We start from the raw sequence: 16,238 nt of genomic DNA, 5'->3' as shown, positions 1-16,238 counted from the left end.
ACAATGATATAAGTAAGTGATTATAGCTACCAGAATAGCTTGGAGAATTACAGGGTACTGTGGGGGACTGAACTTGAGTCAAGGGTCAAGAAAAAGGCTCCAGAGGAAGTGCCATTTAAAATGAGATTGAAGTTTCCTTTGGAGGCAATAGGAGGGGAGGAGAGAGGAGGGAGGTGTGCCAGGCACAAGTAGTGAAACCAGCCAGAGGGAGTAAGTTTGAGGACTTGAAAGGGAAGCTGGAGAGAAGATTAGGTGGTGGAGGTCAGTAGGGGCTAGATGGTACAGGACCTGGGGGCCAGTTTTCTCTGCCAGGGATACTCTCCCTCATTCAGGTCTCAGCAAAAATGTCACCTCCTCAGACATGCCCTCCCTGAATACCCCTCGTAATGCAGCCCATCTCTCCCATCCACACCACTTCCCATCCGTCTTTCTCTGATTTGTGTTATTCTTGGCCCTTACCACTCTCTGGAATTTTCTTCTTAGAGTTGATTGTCTATGCCACCCCCCTCCCCCAAAGAACGTAAGCTCCAAGACAGCAGAAACCTTGTTCGCCATCACCATTTGTGTCTCCAGTTACCAGAGCAGAGTCTGGCACAGAGGCACCCAATCAATATTTGTTGAATGAATGAAAAGCCTGAGGAATAGCAGAAATAGATTTTTCATGGAAAGGGGATCACTGGCTGTTCTATAAAAAGTGGATTAGAAGGAGGCTAGGCTGGAAACAAGACCAATTAGGCTGCTATTTTACTGCTGCAAGGGAGAGATAATAGTGGTTTGGACGATCTTGCTTGGCTTCAGGGATAATGATAACAAACATGAACGCGTGTATCGTACTTATTATGTGTCAAAGTACAAAGCACTTTTTAATATTAACTCCTTACAACAACACTGTGAGTTAGTTCAACCTTTGTTATTTTACAGATGAGGAAATTAAGGAGAGAATGTCATACAGTTTGCTAGCTGGGTGAGCTGGGATTAGAGCACCCACAGGCTGGCTTCAGAGTCCATGCTCTTGACCACTATGCCTTACTGCCCTATATACCTGCAGCCGTGCTTCTCTCCAAGCCTGTGTGCGTGCTCTTCCTCCTCTTGGGATGCCCTCTGCTCTCTTCTATCTGAATATTGCCCACCTGTCAAAATCCAGCTCATTCACACCTTTTCAGCCAAGAAGACTTCACTGATCACACCCGTCTGTCCTGCTTTGTCTGGATCCCTTATAGTCCACACCACGTGTTCTGTACATGATTCCTTAATCTTATCTTACAGGTATCCACTTAGAACCGACAGATCTGAGCTCTTCCAGCCTAGCTAAGTCGTGCAGGAAAGGGGCCGAAAAGGTGATGACTTGCCCAAGATCACAGCGCGAATTGGTAGTAGGGGCAGGACCAGAACCATTTCTTAGCCAGTGCTAGTTTCTCTATCCCTCTGTATCCGCGCTTTCTTCCCCGGTCACCTAGCAGTGACTTTCAAAGGGCAGTCCTAGATACACCTGCCTCAGAATCACGTGGAGTACGCCCTGAAAATACATACTGTCTAAGGCAGACCCCGGGAATATGCATTTTAACAAGTTCGTCAGGAAATTCTCATACGCTAAGAAGTTTGCGAGACCACGGTCCCACGGACCAGCGCAGCGCCGGTCTCGACAAAACCTCGTTCCTCGCATTGGCTTTAAATTCCCACTGCATTGTGGGAAGTGTAGTTCCGACTTCGTGTCCGCCCCCGGGAGCGCTTTACGGAAGGAGCCGAGCCTGTCCGGAAATGGCCGAGTATTCCCTGGCGGGCCCTTTCCTGCCCGGCTGCATTGTGGGAAAGGGCAGTTTCCGTTAGGTGCTGGAGGCTGAGGCGCGCGACCGGCCGCAGCCCCACGTGAAGCTCTACGCGAGCATCGCTCGGCGGGGCCGCTCCCCGCCAGCCGCGGAGCGTCCCGGAAACAGCGGGGGACCGGAAGCGGCCCGCGGCGGCGCAGAAGCGAATCCCGGAGCCCGGTGCCAGGCGCCTCGGAGCGCAGCGACGGCGCCATGTCCCTGATCTGCTCGAGTGAGTGTCGGCTGCGGCCGATCGCGGGTCGCAGGGGGCCGGAGCGCGGAGCGGGAGGAGCTGCGGCCCGCTGCGGTGCCGGGGTCGGGGCGGAGGCGACAGCAGGGCTCCCGGGGGGCAGGGCGGCGGCTTGTCAGCGCGGGGGTCCTCCTCCTCCTCAGCGTGGGGTGCATTTGCGCAGCGCTTCACAGTTTACATAACGCCTCAAGTTTATTGTCGCAGACGTCACTGAGGCCAGCCACCTCGTTTACGCAGTGAACTGAGGCCTGGATGGAGGGAGCTTGGTGCAGGGAGACAGCTGTGGTGTAGGAATCGGGCTTGTGCAGGACCTCCCTTCCCGATTGGCTTTGTGATCTGGCGCAGGCTCTGGTCCTCAGTTTCCTCATCTGTGGAAAGAGGGCATTCATTTGCACGGGCTGACGCCGCAGGTCCCGCGCGGGTAGTCAGAGATTCTGCAGTTTGCGAAGGTCACACAGTGAGTTGGAGGCAGTGACAGGGCTGGAATCCAGGCCCCTGGCTCCCAGCCTCAGGCTGCACGGCCACCAAACACAGCGCACATTTATAAAGCCTTTTGGTCTACGCCCCGCTTCCAAGTCTGTGATCTCATTTTATTCTCACAAGAATTCTCCAGAACAGATGTGACGATCCGGGTTTTACAGATGAGGATGCAAGGCTCAAGGAGAGTGTCGCATGGGCGGTGGGGCTAGTTTCTCTGCCCCCTGAATCCATGCCTTTTTCATGCCTTGCGCAGCCTTTCCTTTTGGTATTTTAATGCGGCGCGCATCGGTTTTGCATTCTCATTGTTCCGTCAGGTTACGAGATCATCCCTTTCTCTGTTTGCTTCCAGCTCTCCAGCCGCCCCCCCCTCCTCCCCGCCCTGCTCTTCTCGGAACCCCTCCATTAATCCAAAAACAGGGAGGAAGGGAAATGAGGGCTAGAAAAAGGAATCTTTCATATTGAAGAAATTGCAGCTTGCAGAGTGTTTTCTCGCTGGTTGTCCCCTCTCAGTCTTGCGGAAGGTTCCCCCCCCACCCCCCACCCCCATTCCCAGCACCATCCTTCGTTTAGATGTTTACACGAGATGTTTACTGGGTGCCTGCTGGGCATCTGCATTGTACTGGAAGTCAGAGACCAGCCATAATCCCTATCCTCAAGGGGTGCATCGTCTACTGGGGCCGGCATGTAAATGATACCTCTGTTGGGGGTTGTGAGGATGAGTTAATCAACGGAAAGTGTTTACAGTCATGCGTGGCACCTGATAAACACCACGTAAATGTTTCTTCTTGTTATAACGCTTGTCACGTTGCTGTGTGATTTCTTTGTCTATTAATCCACCGAGGCTCTAGGTAGAGATTTGAGTGGCCGTCTGTATCTGTGTCATAGAGCATAATGGGTGCCGAAGCATCTTTGTTCCAAACGGAGATGGGTGGGGATTATCGACTGCTCTGTAGGTGCGTGACACATCGTAGTCGCGCAGAATCATTTGTTGACTGCCTGTCAGGAGAGCGATGGAGAAGCTAGTCGTGTAGCCGTACAGATACGGGGGCGCTACAAAACTGGTTGTCACGTCCTGCTTTCTGTTCAGTGTGGGGACATGTTTTGTTGGGGCCAGTAGCCTGTGAGGCATCCCCTTGTCCCAAGGTCCCTTTCACCACCCCAAGCTCACTGCCTGCCTTTTCTCCACAGTCTCCAACGAAGTGCCCGAGCACCCATGCGTGTCCCCTGTCTCTAATCATGTTTATGAGCGGCGGCTCATTGAGAAGTATATTGCGGAGAATGGCACAGACCCCATCAACAACCAGCCCCTGTCCGAGGAGCAGCTCATCGACATCAAAGGTGCCCGGCGGCTGGCCTCCGTCCAGGGCTGTTGTAACTCCAAGCTTGACAGGGTGGGAGGTGGCGCCGGCCCCCAGAGAGGGAGATAGTGCTCTGTTCACGCAGGCTGAAGGGGGAGGGGGGGGACGGGGAGAGGAATTGTCCCCGCCTTACGGTTCTTCGCATCCACTCTCCCTCTCTTGGCAGTTGCTCACCCCATCCGGCCCAAGCCTCCCTCCGCCACCAGCATCCCAGCCATCCTGAAAGCCTTGCAGGATGAGTGGGTGAGTCCCTGGAAGGGAACCGACGGCTCCCTACTTGAGGAGGGTGGACCACGGCACTAGGACTCGGGTGGGAAGGACGGAGCCTCGTGTTTTGTTTGGAGGGGCAGGACGATCATGGAGGAGGCGGTGGCCGGTTGTCGAAGTCGCACAGGTCCGGAGTCCCGGTTTAGCTCCCTTGCTCACTTGCCACGTGTCCTTGGGCACCTCACTCCGATGTGAATGCTGGGTTTCCTGACCGTGACAAGAACTTGGGCCGATCTCTCCGGGTTTGGGGAGAATTAGAATAAGGTTAGAGTGTCACCCTCGTGACATCACGGACTTGTCTCATTTGTGGGTGTATCCGCAGCGCCAGGAGCAGCACCTGGTACTTAGTAGGTGCTCTGCAAGATGAAGGAATGAATACGTCTTGAGCAACCGTCTTGCACGGCACCCGACACAATGAGCGCAGTCCTAAATGTCGGCAGTGGCGTTATTACCCCGACACGGGGTGGGGGGCGGCCGCGTGGCACTGAGATTTGCCAGTAAATCTGTGGAGACGGGGGTGGGAGAGAGCCGGCTGCCACTCCTCTCGGCGCCCCGTGTTGGCGTGGGGCGGGAGCTCCGGAGCGGCTGCCAGCGCATGCACGGTCCCGGCCGTGGAAGGAGGAGGCCGTGTCCTCCTAACCTGGCCTCTCCTGCTGGGTGCTCCCTGACCCTCCCCACCCCTCACGGTGGCGTGTCCCTCCCCCCAGGATGCAGTCATGCTGCACAGCTTCACTCTGCGCCAGCAGCTGCAGACGACCCGCCAGGAGCTGTCCCACGCGCTCTACCAGCACGACGCCGCCTGCCGTGTCATTGCCCGTCTCACCAAGGAAGTTACTGCTGCCCGAGAAGGTGCAGCCTCCGCCCCGCCACTCCCCCCTCTGGGCCGGTCCTGCTTTGTAATCCCCCGTTTCTAACATGTTCTTCTCTCCCAGCTCTGGCTACCCTGAAACCCCAGGCCGGTCTCATCGTGCCCCAGGCCGTGCCGAGCTCGCAGCCGAGTGTCGCGGTGAGTGTCCACCCCTCCCCGCCCGTCAGCAGCCCCTGGTGTGTGTGGTCTCACGCCGCTCTCCTGCAGGAGTCTTTGGCGTTCTGTGCCCTCCTCACCTCTACCTCTCTTGTCTTCAGGGTGCAGGCGAGCCGATGGATTTGGGCGAGCTGGTGGGAATGACCCCCGAGATTATCCAGAAGGTGAGTTGCTGGAGGTCACTTGGTGGGGATGGGTCAGCCCTCGGTGCCCCCTGCCGTCTGCCTTGAGTGCGGTGTGACTAGAAACACCGCTCCGTGTGCGGCTCGGCAGAGTGGTGCTGAGTGCGGGCTCGGCCCGTACTGCCTGCGTTCGTGCTCTGAGGTCACCGCTGACAAGCCCAGGACCTTGGGCCGACTCAACCGACTCCATGTCCCGTTTCCCTTCCAGACCGAGAGTAAACGGTGTCTATTTTCTAGGCTCATGGAATTTACAAGATTGTAGTTACTGGTAGTGCAGCTTGGAGCTCTTACTGTTATCGGGGTTCTTTCAGGTCGTAGAACGCTTTGTTACACGTTTTCGAGGGAGACAGGATAGATGGAGAATCTGAGGCTCGGATTCAAAGGCAGGCTCCCAAGAGGCCGAGCGGGCCCGATTCCAGGGCCAGCGCCTCTGTCGTACTCACGGCCTCTCCTTTTGTCGGAGCTGCTCGTTTGTGTCTTGTCCGAGCACTTTCCCTGCTCAGCTTGCAACCTCCTGGTACACACGTGTGAACTGGGTCTGGGAGCCCTGCACTGCTGGCTCAGGTGCTCACTCAGCCATTTGTCCCCTCTGAGGCCTTGGGCAAGTGACCTCACTCCCCTGAGGCTCAGTGTCCTCCTGTGTGAAGTAAGGTCATCACACCCCCTCATCAGTGGGGGGAAAGTAAGCGGAGATAATGCACGTGAGCCTTTAGCACAGAACTTGGCAGATCGCAGGTGTGGGTGCCACTTGTGAAGGCCTAGATGTGACCGGCGTGCGGCGTGCCGCTGGCCTGGCAGAGTGCTTGGTCTCACGTTGTGCCTGTTCCCCTCTCTTCCCCAGCTCCAAGACAAGGCCACCGTGCTGACCACGGAGCGTAAGAAGGTGAGTCCTCCGGAGCCAGGAGAGGGCTGGCCGGTGGAGGCGGCTGGCGCCTCAGGGGAAAGGGGGCTCGCCGAATCCTGCACTCACTGCTGCTTTTGTGGGGGGCGCTTTTCCTTTTTCTCAGAGAGGGAAGACTGTGCCTGAGGAGCTGGTGAAGCCGGAGGAGCTGAGCAAATACCGGCAGGTGGCATCCCACGTGGTGAGTGGCCAGGTCCCCGCTAACTGGGAGGCGCTGCAGCTGTTGCTGGGGTGGGCGGGCCAGCGTGGGGGGGCGGGGGGGCTGTAGAGCTGCCTGGGGGCCCCGGCCACTGCGTCCCAGGGCTTGTCTTCTTGCCCGGGGCTGGCTTTCCCAGTAGTGCGGCGAGGGACGTGCCGCCTCCAGGCAGAAGGCCAAGCACAGCGGATAAGGAACAGAAGTCACTCTTGTTCCCCTGGGCCCGGGGTGGAAGTGGGGGCGTTGCGTGGCTTCGTGGCTGGCCTCGGTTCGGCCGTGACTGGGTTTGGTGTCGCGCCCTCCGCTCAGGGCTTGCACAGTGCCAGCATTCCTGGGATCCTCGCCCTGGACCTCTGCCCTGCCGACACCAACAAGATCCTCACTGGTGAGAGCCGGTCTGGCCCCGCGGGCCGAGGCGGGGCGGGCGGCAGGGTAGGGGCACGCTCCTGTCCTCTGCATGGGCCTGGGGTTGCAAAAGTACCGTCTTCAGCCGAGGGATGCGGGTGGGCATGACTCACTGTTGGATCTCGTTTGGGTCCTTTCCAGGAGGGGCGGATAAAAATGTTGTCGTCTTCGACAAGAGTTCTGAGCAAATCCTGGCCACCCTCAAAGGCCATACCAAGAAAGTCACCAGTGTGGTGTTCCACCCTTCCCAGGTAAAGGGTCCTGCCAGTCACCCTGGGTCCCTCATTCCTGCGCCCTGGTTTCGGTGGTTTAGGGTTGCAGACCCAGTCACCCAGCGCCGTGCCGTGTCCTTGCGAAGTGAAGTGGGCCCGAGGAGGAGCACTGAGCGTCCAGAGTGGGCCCTTCAAGGCCTTTGTTTACAGCCGTGGGTTGCCCTGTCCTCCATGCAGAAGCCCCTGAAGCAGTGGCCTTCAGCCCAGGGAAAGGGAGGAAATGAGAGCTGGAACAAGCAGACTCATAGGCACGTGGCATGTTAGGAAAAGGAAGAAAGTCCTGTAGTGTTTGTAGTACAAACTATGGAAAACAAAGCTGAGCAAAATCTTAGTGTATCTGGGAAGGACAGGTGCGTCCACATTCCCATGGTCCTGCGGGGTCGGGGGGACCTTGACATCAACCATTGAACATGGTGCGGGCTAAAATTGATGGAGTTGCTGGTTTAGAGGGTACAGGCAGCCTTTCGACCAGATTAGTGACATTGTGGGATTGGAGTCTTTAGGTCTGGGACGGTTTGGGTCTAAGACTGTAGGATTGTGGCTGGGTCTGTGCTTCCCAATTAGCCTCTTCCCTGTCCCTTAAGGAAATTAGAAATAGGTGAATACTGTGGATTTTTCATAAAACTAAATGTTTTTAAAATGGGAGGCACTCCTTTCCTGCGGCCAGGTGTTGATAAGTTGTTTCTCTTAGGAAATCGTGTCGATGAAAGATGGTAGTTGTTTTTACCTTATAGTGTTTAATGTCCTAACCCAAATAATTGGTGTGTGTACACGGTGGAAGTTCTCTCTCTGCCCCAAATCCTTCTGAGGATTAACTTGCTCCTGAAATCCTGGAGTCTGTGACGCAGCAAAATAGGCCCTTGCAGACCCTCTGCTGTTCAGAAGTACGCGGTTCCTGACCGTAGCCATTAGCTAGCTACATGTGTCTATTTGAACAGAGTGAAATAAACTAAAATAAAAAAAACTCAGTTCCTCAGTTGCACCGGTCACCTTTCTCTCTCTGGTACTAGAAACAGGGCGTGGGAGATTGCTCTCTGCTACAGTTACCCTTCTCACCACTAGACAGTGAAGCCTTCTCTTCTAGGCCAGTGCTGTTTGAGTTACCATTTTAAATGGCGTTTACCATTGGCTCTCACGCATCACCAGTTGGGTGGATGGTTCTGGGCAGGACAGGCCTGAAAGAGAAGCAGTTGTTGGGCTCATGGCCATCCCCACCCCCCTGTTGTAAGACTGTTGGGGTCGATCTCTTCTGCCTCTGATATTTTGCCTCTTGGTTTTCCTTTTAGGAGCTGGTGTTTTCTGCCTCCCCAGATGCTACTATCAGGATCTGGTCGGTCCCGAATGCCTCTTGTGTGCAGGTTGTTCGGGCCCATGAGAGCGCAGTGACGGGCCTCAGCCTCCATGCCACTGGGGACTATCTCCTGAGCTCCTCCGATGACCAGGTGCGGTCCCAGCCCAGACCCTGCAGAGGCCTGCTGGTCTCCAAGCTTGAACATCCGGGGAGGAGGGAACACCTTCCTGTTGGGCACCCACTTTCTTACTGGCTCGCTGTCTCTATTTTTTCAGTACTGGGCCTTCTCTGACATCCAGACAGGGCGTGTGCTCACCAAGGTGACAGATGAGACCTCTGGCTGCTGTAAGTTGTCATAGAGGCGCTGGGCTCTGTCTGTCCTTTGGCTGCTTATCATTTATTTATGTGTTTTACTTAATCATTTGCTTCTTTGTTCTTAAGATTTATTTACCACCAGTGCCGGCCGGGTGCCAGGCGTTGTACCGGGCACGGTGAACAATGTGAAGAGAGGCCCCTTTTGCTGTGCCGGCCTCTCCCGTGGGCTCTGACCACAGCTCCCTGTCCCTCCCCCACAGCTCTCACCTGTGCACAGTTCCACCCTGATGGACTCATCTTCGGAACAGGCACCATGGACTCGCAGATCAAGATCTGGGACTTGAAGGTGGGATATGGCAGCCTCCATCTGAGGCCCAGGGTGTGAGCTCGTGACTATGCGGTGTGATAAGTGCCAGTGCACCCGGCCCTTGGGTGTCCCAAGGGCAGAGACACGGTGGCTGTGCGTGCGTGTGTGTGTGTGTGCGCGCGCGCGCCTGTGTGTGATGTGATGGATGTGGCCCGGGGTCTTGGGCTGGGCCATCTACCTCTGCGATTCCTGTTAGTTGTCCTTCCCTAAAGGACGGTGGAGGATGGCTCAGAGGTAGGCATCTGGCGAACTCCCCATTTTCTCCGGGTCGTGACCAGTGGGTGACGTTGTACCACTCGTCCTCCACCTGTAGGAGCGCACCAACGTGGCCAACTTCCCTGGCCACTCGGGCCCCATCACCAGCATTGCCTTCTCAGAGAATGGCTATTATCTGGCTACGGCGGCTGATGACTCCTCTGTGAAGCTCTGGGATCTGCGCAAACTTAAGAACTTTAAGACACTGCAGCTGGATAACAATTTTGAGGTGCGCCCCCTCCCTTCCCCAGCTCTGTCGGTTGCCTCTCCTCACTTGTTGATTCTTCAGTGAATCAGTCTAAACTGCTTCTGCACATCCCTAATTGTCCCATAATTTCTGTTCTCGTGTGACCTCTCTCCTGGTTCTGGCAGGTGAAGTCACTGATCTTCGATCAGAGTGGTACCTACCTGGCCCTTGGGGGCACAGACGTCCAGATCTACATCTGTAAGCAGTGGACAGAGATCCTTCATTTCACAGGTAGGGTCTGACTCTGGGATCCTGAGGTTTCCGAGTGTCCTGGCCCAGAAGGAAGAGGGTAAATACCACGAGGTTAGGAATTTCCAGGGAGTAGGCCTGAGTTTGCCTAGGCAGCTTTTAATCCCTTCCTGAGGCGATAAGTTCAGTGGCTAAGAAACTGCACTCAGGAGTCAGACTTCTGGGCTTTAAAGGCTGGCTCTACCCCTGCAAGCTGTGCGTCGTTGGACAAGTTACTTAGTCTCTCTGGGGAACGATAATAGGGCATACTCAGTGCGGTGAGTGTGTGAGGTTTAGCTGAGTTTTTATATATATATAGATATATATGTATGAAGTCATGTTTATGCACATAAACGTATAAACAGATGAAATAGCTGTGTACTCACACACGTACACACGTGCATAAATAATTAGAACCGTGTTTGGCACGGTTGTTTTGGATTTGCCATTGTTCAGCATTGTGTCTTTGTCTTCTGTGGGATTGGAGCAGTGACTAAGATCCAGGTTTTGCACTGATGGAATTTCCAGTCAGTTTAGGAGGGTAGATGTGGGATGAGTTCACAAATAATTACTTGATTGCAATTGGTTTCTGAAGTTCATTTATTTTGGGGGAGAGAGCGCTTGTGGGGGTGCAAGCGGGGGAGGGGCAGAGCGCGAGGAGAGAGGATCCTTCGCAGGCTCCACGCTTAGCACGGAGTCCGACACGGGGCTGGATCCCACCACTGTGAGATCATGACCTGATCCGAAGTCAGGAGTGGACACTTCAACCGACTGAGGCCACCCAGGCGCCCCTACTTAATTGCGATTGTAAATGTCAGAGAAGAAAAGCATAAAATGCTGAGACTGCGGATAGTAGGGCTACTAACCTCCTGATAGTTGCGTGGCCCTGGGCACGTGACGTCCTCTTTGAGAGCCGTAGCTTTTTCATTTTTTAAAATGGTCACATTGGCGCTGCTTTGCAGATGGTGCCAGCTGGTGACACAGAAATGGCTTGCGTGGTGACAGAGTGCCTGCTGCACACTTGGGTGCTGAGTGAATGGCAGCTGTTAGCTGTCTTTGTTGATGAAATTCTCATCCTCATTAGCACGTTGTGGGCAAGACCCAAGATGCTTCTCCCACCCCCGTGTTCTCCTGAGCCCGGCTCGGTGTGTGTGTTCCGGGGGTGCCCAGGCCTAACTGGAACCCTTCGTTGGGCTCCGGTGTTTCGGAGTTGAGCGGGGTGCAGCAGTGGGCCGGAAGCACAGCCTGGGCTCTGCAGTGGGGGCTCCAGGCGTTGTCCTAAGCCTTCAAGGAGTTTGCTCTGATGCTCCTGAACTACCCCAATCCAGCAAGGCACGTCACTCAGCCCCTTCTGCCCTTGCTACAGCCCTGCCCTGTGCCGGGGGCCCAGGCTTCCTAAGTCGGAACCCCCTGAGCTAGGACAAGCTAACGGACGGTTCCGATTATAACATAAGCAAGGAGTTGGAACTAAATATATGCTATAAATAAATACGAGTCAGCTGAGGACTGAGGTTTTAAAGCGAACTGAAAACTCAGCCCAATTTTTAAAAATAAGGTGGTGAGAAGTGGAAGAACAAGACCATGTCTGCTTGGTCTGTCGCGCCCTCTGCCGGCTCCCAGTCAGTTCTAGGACTTGAACTGCGCAGAATTGCAGTTGCCCCAAAAGCTCAGGCAAGGAGGAGTGACGTTCCTCTGTTCACTCACCCCACAACAAAAACCTGAGTTGTCGCTGTGTGCCAGGCGCCGAGTAAGGCCCTGGGGATGGATGTCATGCAGGCTGGACTAGCGCCCTGCTCTCGGCAGCGTGAGTCCACTGGGAAGTAGCGAGCACTGACCCAGGGAGGGCTGGACAGACTGGGAGTAGATCGTCAGGATCCGCACGCAGACCCGAGGGGGAGAAGCCTTCTCACCTTTGCCTCTCGTCTCTCTCCTCAGAGCATAGCGGCCTGACCACAGGGGTGGCCTTTGGGCACCACGCCAAGTTCATCGCTTCGACGGGCATGGACAGGAGCCTCAAGTTCTACAGCCTGTAGGCCCTGGCCCTTCTGATCTGGGAGCTGGGCCTCATCTCAGTAGAGGGGTAGAATTAGGGTGGGGGGTGGGGGGAGGAAGGGGAGAGACTAGCGGGGGGGGGGGGGGGGATCTCTGGGGCGGGACATTCACATCATTTCACTCTGGTCCGGGTGGTGACCTGAGAGTCACGGCGGCGGGGGCCACCCTCATCCATGCAACCTCCAGGCCTGACAGGAAGGATCATGGGAGGTAGAACTGTCACTCTCTGAAGGCTCGGGTCGGAGCCCAGGGCCTCTCCCCTCATGGCGTTCGTGGAGTGTTCCAGTTCCTGGGAGATGGGGAGAGGCCGAGCCAAGGGACGTGTGAAGGGATGGGCATGAGGGCTCTTGCAGGTTTTTGTAAGCAGTGATTTAGTTTCATTAAAAAAAGAAAACAATAAACCTAGCACCTTCCTGTGTGTGTCTATAAAAGGAGCCTTAAGCCGGGACGGTCAGGGGGAGGAAGCACGTTTGCCAGAAGGATTCTTTCATGCCCCTGCAGGCCTTGTTGACCTTGGGTTTCAGAGGATCTCCTGTCACTGGCACCGCCACATCTTTTCTTTGTGGGACTGGCTTCCACAGCAGCCCAGAAGGGAGGGAGAAACAGCCTTTTCTTGCTGGTGAGGAACTGTGAGCATCCAGGAAGGACTCCCTCCGCTGTGGGGGCTGTGAAACCTGTCCCAGGCTGGCTTAAATCAGACATTCCAAGCTCTGGCTTTTGAATGTTTGAAGTAGAGCTGATTCCAGGGGAGACCTCCAGAGCATAAATAAACATGGAAGATCAGATAGTGAAGGTGAAGGCTGCTGTAGGGGGTGAGAGTAGGATTCTTGCCACTGAAGGTTGGGTGGCCTCTCTTGCATGATAAAGAAGCTTACAGTCTTCTTGCTTAGGACCTAAAAGCGGGGGAAGGGTGCTGCCAGGAGGCCAGGTTTCCCAGGGGGAGTGAACAAGGCCCGGGGAGGGGCAGGAGGGAGGCCAGGGTGTGTGACCCGGGGTGGCCCACAGAGGTCTTCTGGACCCTGGATGAGAGCCGTCCCGTGACCTGATGGGAGCCAGTAAGGGAATACGAGGTGAGAAAGGGGGTCCGTGGCTGTAGATGAGGGTATGTTCTGGGGCGGGGGCCTGGGTCGAAGCACAGGGTCCATGTCGATGCCACCCAAGAGCTCCATGTGTGTTTTGCTGGGCCCCTGTTCCCTGTTCGAGAAAGTTGGGGCATGCTGTTTTCTCCTTTGGAGGGTCCCGATGCTTCTTGGCCAATAAAACCTTTGAAAACTGCAAGAAAAGAAACCCTTTAACTTTTTAACCCAGCTTGCTCATCTGACTTGGACAGCATATGTGTGTGTGTGTGTGTGTGTATATGATTGTCCACGGAACCCCCCCTTTGGAGAATGCACCACAGCTGTAGTTCGCACATAGCGCAGCTGTGGGCATCTTCGAGCGCACAGCCTCTTGGGTTAGTTCTTACCGGAGACTCCCAGGAGGGGAGAGAGGAGGCGGCGCTCAGAACACCTAGAGGTTTTGCAACGTTAGCCAAAGTAACTCCAATCTTGGGTTTGAAGAGGGTGGGATTCTATCCCTTGTTAAGAAGCATCGAGCCCTTCTCCTGAGGCGGGACAGACCTCGAAAGGAGGAGGTGTAGAGCTGTGGTTTGCAGGTGTTAGAGCAGCAGTGTTGAAGGCAGGGATGGGTGGAAGGCAGGGGCATCCTGGGCCTGAGCTTGACCATGGTGCTAGCCCAGCACTGCGCCATCTGTTGGTTTCTGGCCAGATACTAATATGCGGGGTTAGGTCGGCTTTGTTTCCAGGAAAACTGTTTCAGAGATGAAGACACAGGTTCTTGGAGGATCCCTGGGTTAGGAGGGGACACTGGCCGTGCTCCGATGGTATGAAGCATGTGTTATGTCCGTGCTCGGGTGCAGTTCTCAGCAGGGTGGGGCTGGGAATACATCTCGAAGGATCTCCGAGGGACTGCAGTCCCCCCCACCCCCAGTCAGTTCCGGACCACTGCCCTAAAACCCGGCCTTAACCCCTGCTGTCCTGGCCTCGGGGAGCCTCGCGTTTGGGTTTTAAGTCCTGAGATGTTACTTCCTTCCTGCCAGCCTGTCTACTTGGATCAAGTGAGTGCTGGACGCCGTACTTACTTTGTCTCATTTTATTCTTGAAGCAGCCTCGCCCTTAGCCACCCGCCATCTGAGCAGCTGCCCTGCATCCCCCTGCGGCTTCAGGCCTCTTCCTTTGGGGTCCAGGGGACGAGGTGAGAGCGCCGAATCCCAGCCCTGCCCTCACTAGGGTGCGACCCTTGGGCATATTGCTAACTTCTCTCTGATCCGGTTTCTTCATAAGCTGGGGATACTGTACTTATTAGGGATGTTGTAAGGCTTAAGTGAGTTAGGACGGACGAAAGATCGTCGGATGGGGGTGCACGGGATACGTACTGCGTATGTGGTGTCTGGTGCTGCCGCTTCAACTGTGACCACTCCTGCTCCTGTCCCTCCTCCTGCTGCTGTCCCTCCTCCTGCTTCTCCCCTCCTCCTGCTCCTCCTCCTGCTCCCTTCCTCCTCCTGCTTCTCCCCTCCTACTGCTGCTCCCCTCCTCCTGCTCCCCTCCCCCTCCTCCTGCTTCCCTCTCCCTCCTGCTCCCCTCCTCCTGCTCCCCTCCTCCTCCTCCGGCTACCTGTAGTGCTCCTACCCTCCTAGCACTCCTACCACCCCCACTGCTCCTGCCACCTGCGGCCACCATTTCTGCCACTGCCACCACTTTTGCTCCTGTCAGCACTCCTACCATTCCAGCTCCTGCGGCTGATACTCGTCCCACTTCTGCCGCCGCCGCCAGTTCTGTCGCCGTTGCTTCTCCTGCCTTTGCTTCTGCCACCCCTGCCCCCACTCGTCGTCCTCCTCCTCCTAGTTTACTACTAGCTTAACGACCCCAATGGTGCAGGTGCATTCACACGCAGACTTCTTTTCGGTAAACACAGTGCGGTGCCCTACGCGTATTTTCTCTTACAATCTTCCGTGTACCGTTTTCCATGGCTGACTTCATTGTCAGAGGAAGGTATACAATACGTGGACGTGTGCATTTGCGATACGCTATGATGAAGACGCGTCTGCGTCAGCTTCGGTGTTACCGTGAGGCTTCCGCTCGATAGGCTGTGAGTAGTTAAACCCCGGAAGTCAGACTTACACACGGATGTTCAACTCCCCGGGGGCTGGTACCCTAACCGCTGCGTTGTTCAAGGGTCCCCCGTAACGCTTGTATTCCCAAGTGGGGGCGCTGTCCCCACTGCCTGACCGCTTGCCCGGCACTGCCACTCCCACGCCACTGCTGGTACTGCCCCCGTTACTCCTCCGCCAGCTACCTCCGCCCTCCCGCCCTGCGTGCTCTTCTCCGGGGTCCCTCCCCAGAGATGGGCTCGCTCCAGGAAGCCCCGCAGGGGAGCGACCTCACCGGGCCACGGTGCCCGGCTCTAGCACGGCTCTGTGATCTCGCGGGTGTCCGTGCGTTTGTCTTTCTCAACTAGATTTTCGTTCTAAGGGCGGGGCCGTGTGCTCACCGCTGGCACGCCCCCTTTCCTGTACGTCACGTTGCTGCTCAGTGACAGGCGGACTCAACTCGGGGGGCTCAGTCCAGAGCCCAGGCTCTGACTCTCCTAGGACACAGAAGCAGGGGGATGGCAGACTTGGTTATTTCGGCCAAAATGGGATGGAGAGTTGCCCCCCTACCCCCCACCCTCCGCCGTTCTCTCTCCATTGTGGGCTCAGCCGCCTTGTAGGTGAACCTTCTGGCAATAGTTCTCAGCCGGGTGGGTTGGGTTCTGGTGGATTCTAAGAGGGCTCACCTCTTCTGGACTCGTGTTGTCAGGCTCCTGAGTTTTGTGTTCAGGATCGAGGAGTCGTTAGTCCAGGTGTCTGAAGGGAAATGGTCTGTGGTGTAATCGGCGCTCACTGCAGCCAGCATGAACTTTGGCCCCTCGGCAAGCCACGCCTGGGCTCGTGCCTGGGGACCAAGTGTGTCCACACCCCATGTTCCTCCGCCCTTGGAGGTTGCTTGGCCTTGGGGCGCTGGCCAGGGCGGCCACCTGGGGGCACTGTGGTTACGTTAGTCTCTCCGGCAACAGGGGCACCGGGGCAGCTCGGCACCAGAGGACAACTGTGCCGGGCAGGTGCTGTTACCCGCGTTGTACAGACGGAAACAAGCTCTCGGGGTGCCTGGGCCTCAGGCCGCCCAGCGAGTCATGGAGCTGGGACTTGAAGCCATCCGGCTGCAGAGACCGAGCTGACTACCCTGTCATCTGTGAAGACAGGCACCGGGAGCTGACAGCCCGCTCTGGTTTTCTAGGAGTGCAGA

The 16,238-nt window shown here is 56.1% G+C and overlaps 1 protein-coding gene across 1 annotated transcript; it reads left to right on the top strand.

Annotated features, from left to right (window-relative positions):
• Positions 1 to 1,757: 1,757 nt before the first annotated feature.
• PRPF19 (pre-mRNA processing factor 19) lies at positions 1,758 to 12,300 on the top strand. The gene is made up of 16 exons (XM_043581271.1): positions 1,758 to 2,037; positions 3,724 to 3,873; positions 4,060 to 4,136; positions 4,868 to 5,009; positions 5,093 to 5,166; positions 5,286 to 5,348; positions 6,208 to 6,249; positions 6,374 to 6,448; positions 6,773 to 6,848; positions 7,010 to 7,119; positions 8,427 to 8,582; positions 8,707 to 8,776; positions 9,007 to 9,092; positions 9,427 to 9,597; positions 9,741 to 9,846; positions 11,779 to 12,300. The coding sequence occupies exons 1-16, from the start codon at positions 2,019 to 2,021 to the stop codon at positions 11,874 to 11,876; spliced, it is 1,515 nt and encodes a 504-aa protein (XP_043437206.1). The 5' UTR covers positions 1,758 to 2,018; the 3' UTR covers positions 11,877 to 12,300.
• The last annotated feature ends 3,938 nt before the right edge of the window (positions 12,301 to 16,238 follow it).

Source organism: Prionailurus bengalensis, chromosome D1, assembly GCF_016509475.1.
Source record: "Prionailurus bengalensis isolate Pbe53 chromosome D1, Fcat_Pben_1.1_paternal_pri, whole genome shotgun sequence".
In the NCBI taxonomy this organism is placed as follows: Eukaryota; Metazoa; Chordata; class Mammalia; order Carnivora; family Felidae; genus Prionailurus; species Prionailurus bengalensis.
The sequence above is the reverse complement of the archived record's forward strand: the minus strand, read 5'-3'. Positions and strand labels throughout refer to the sequence as shown.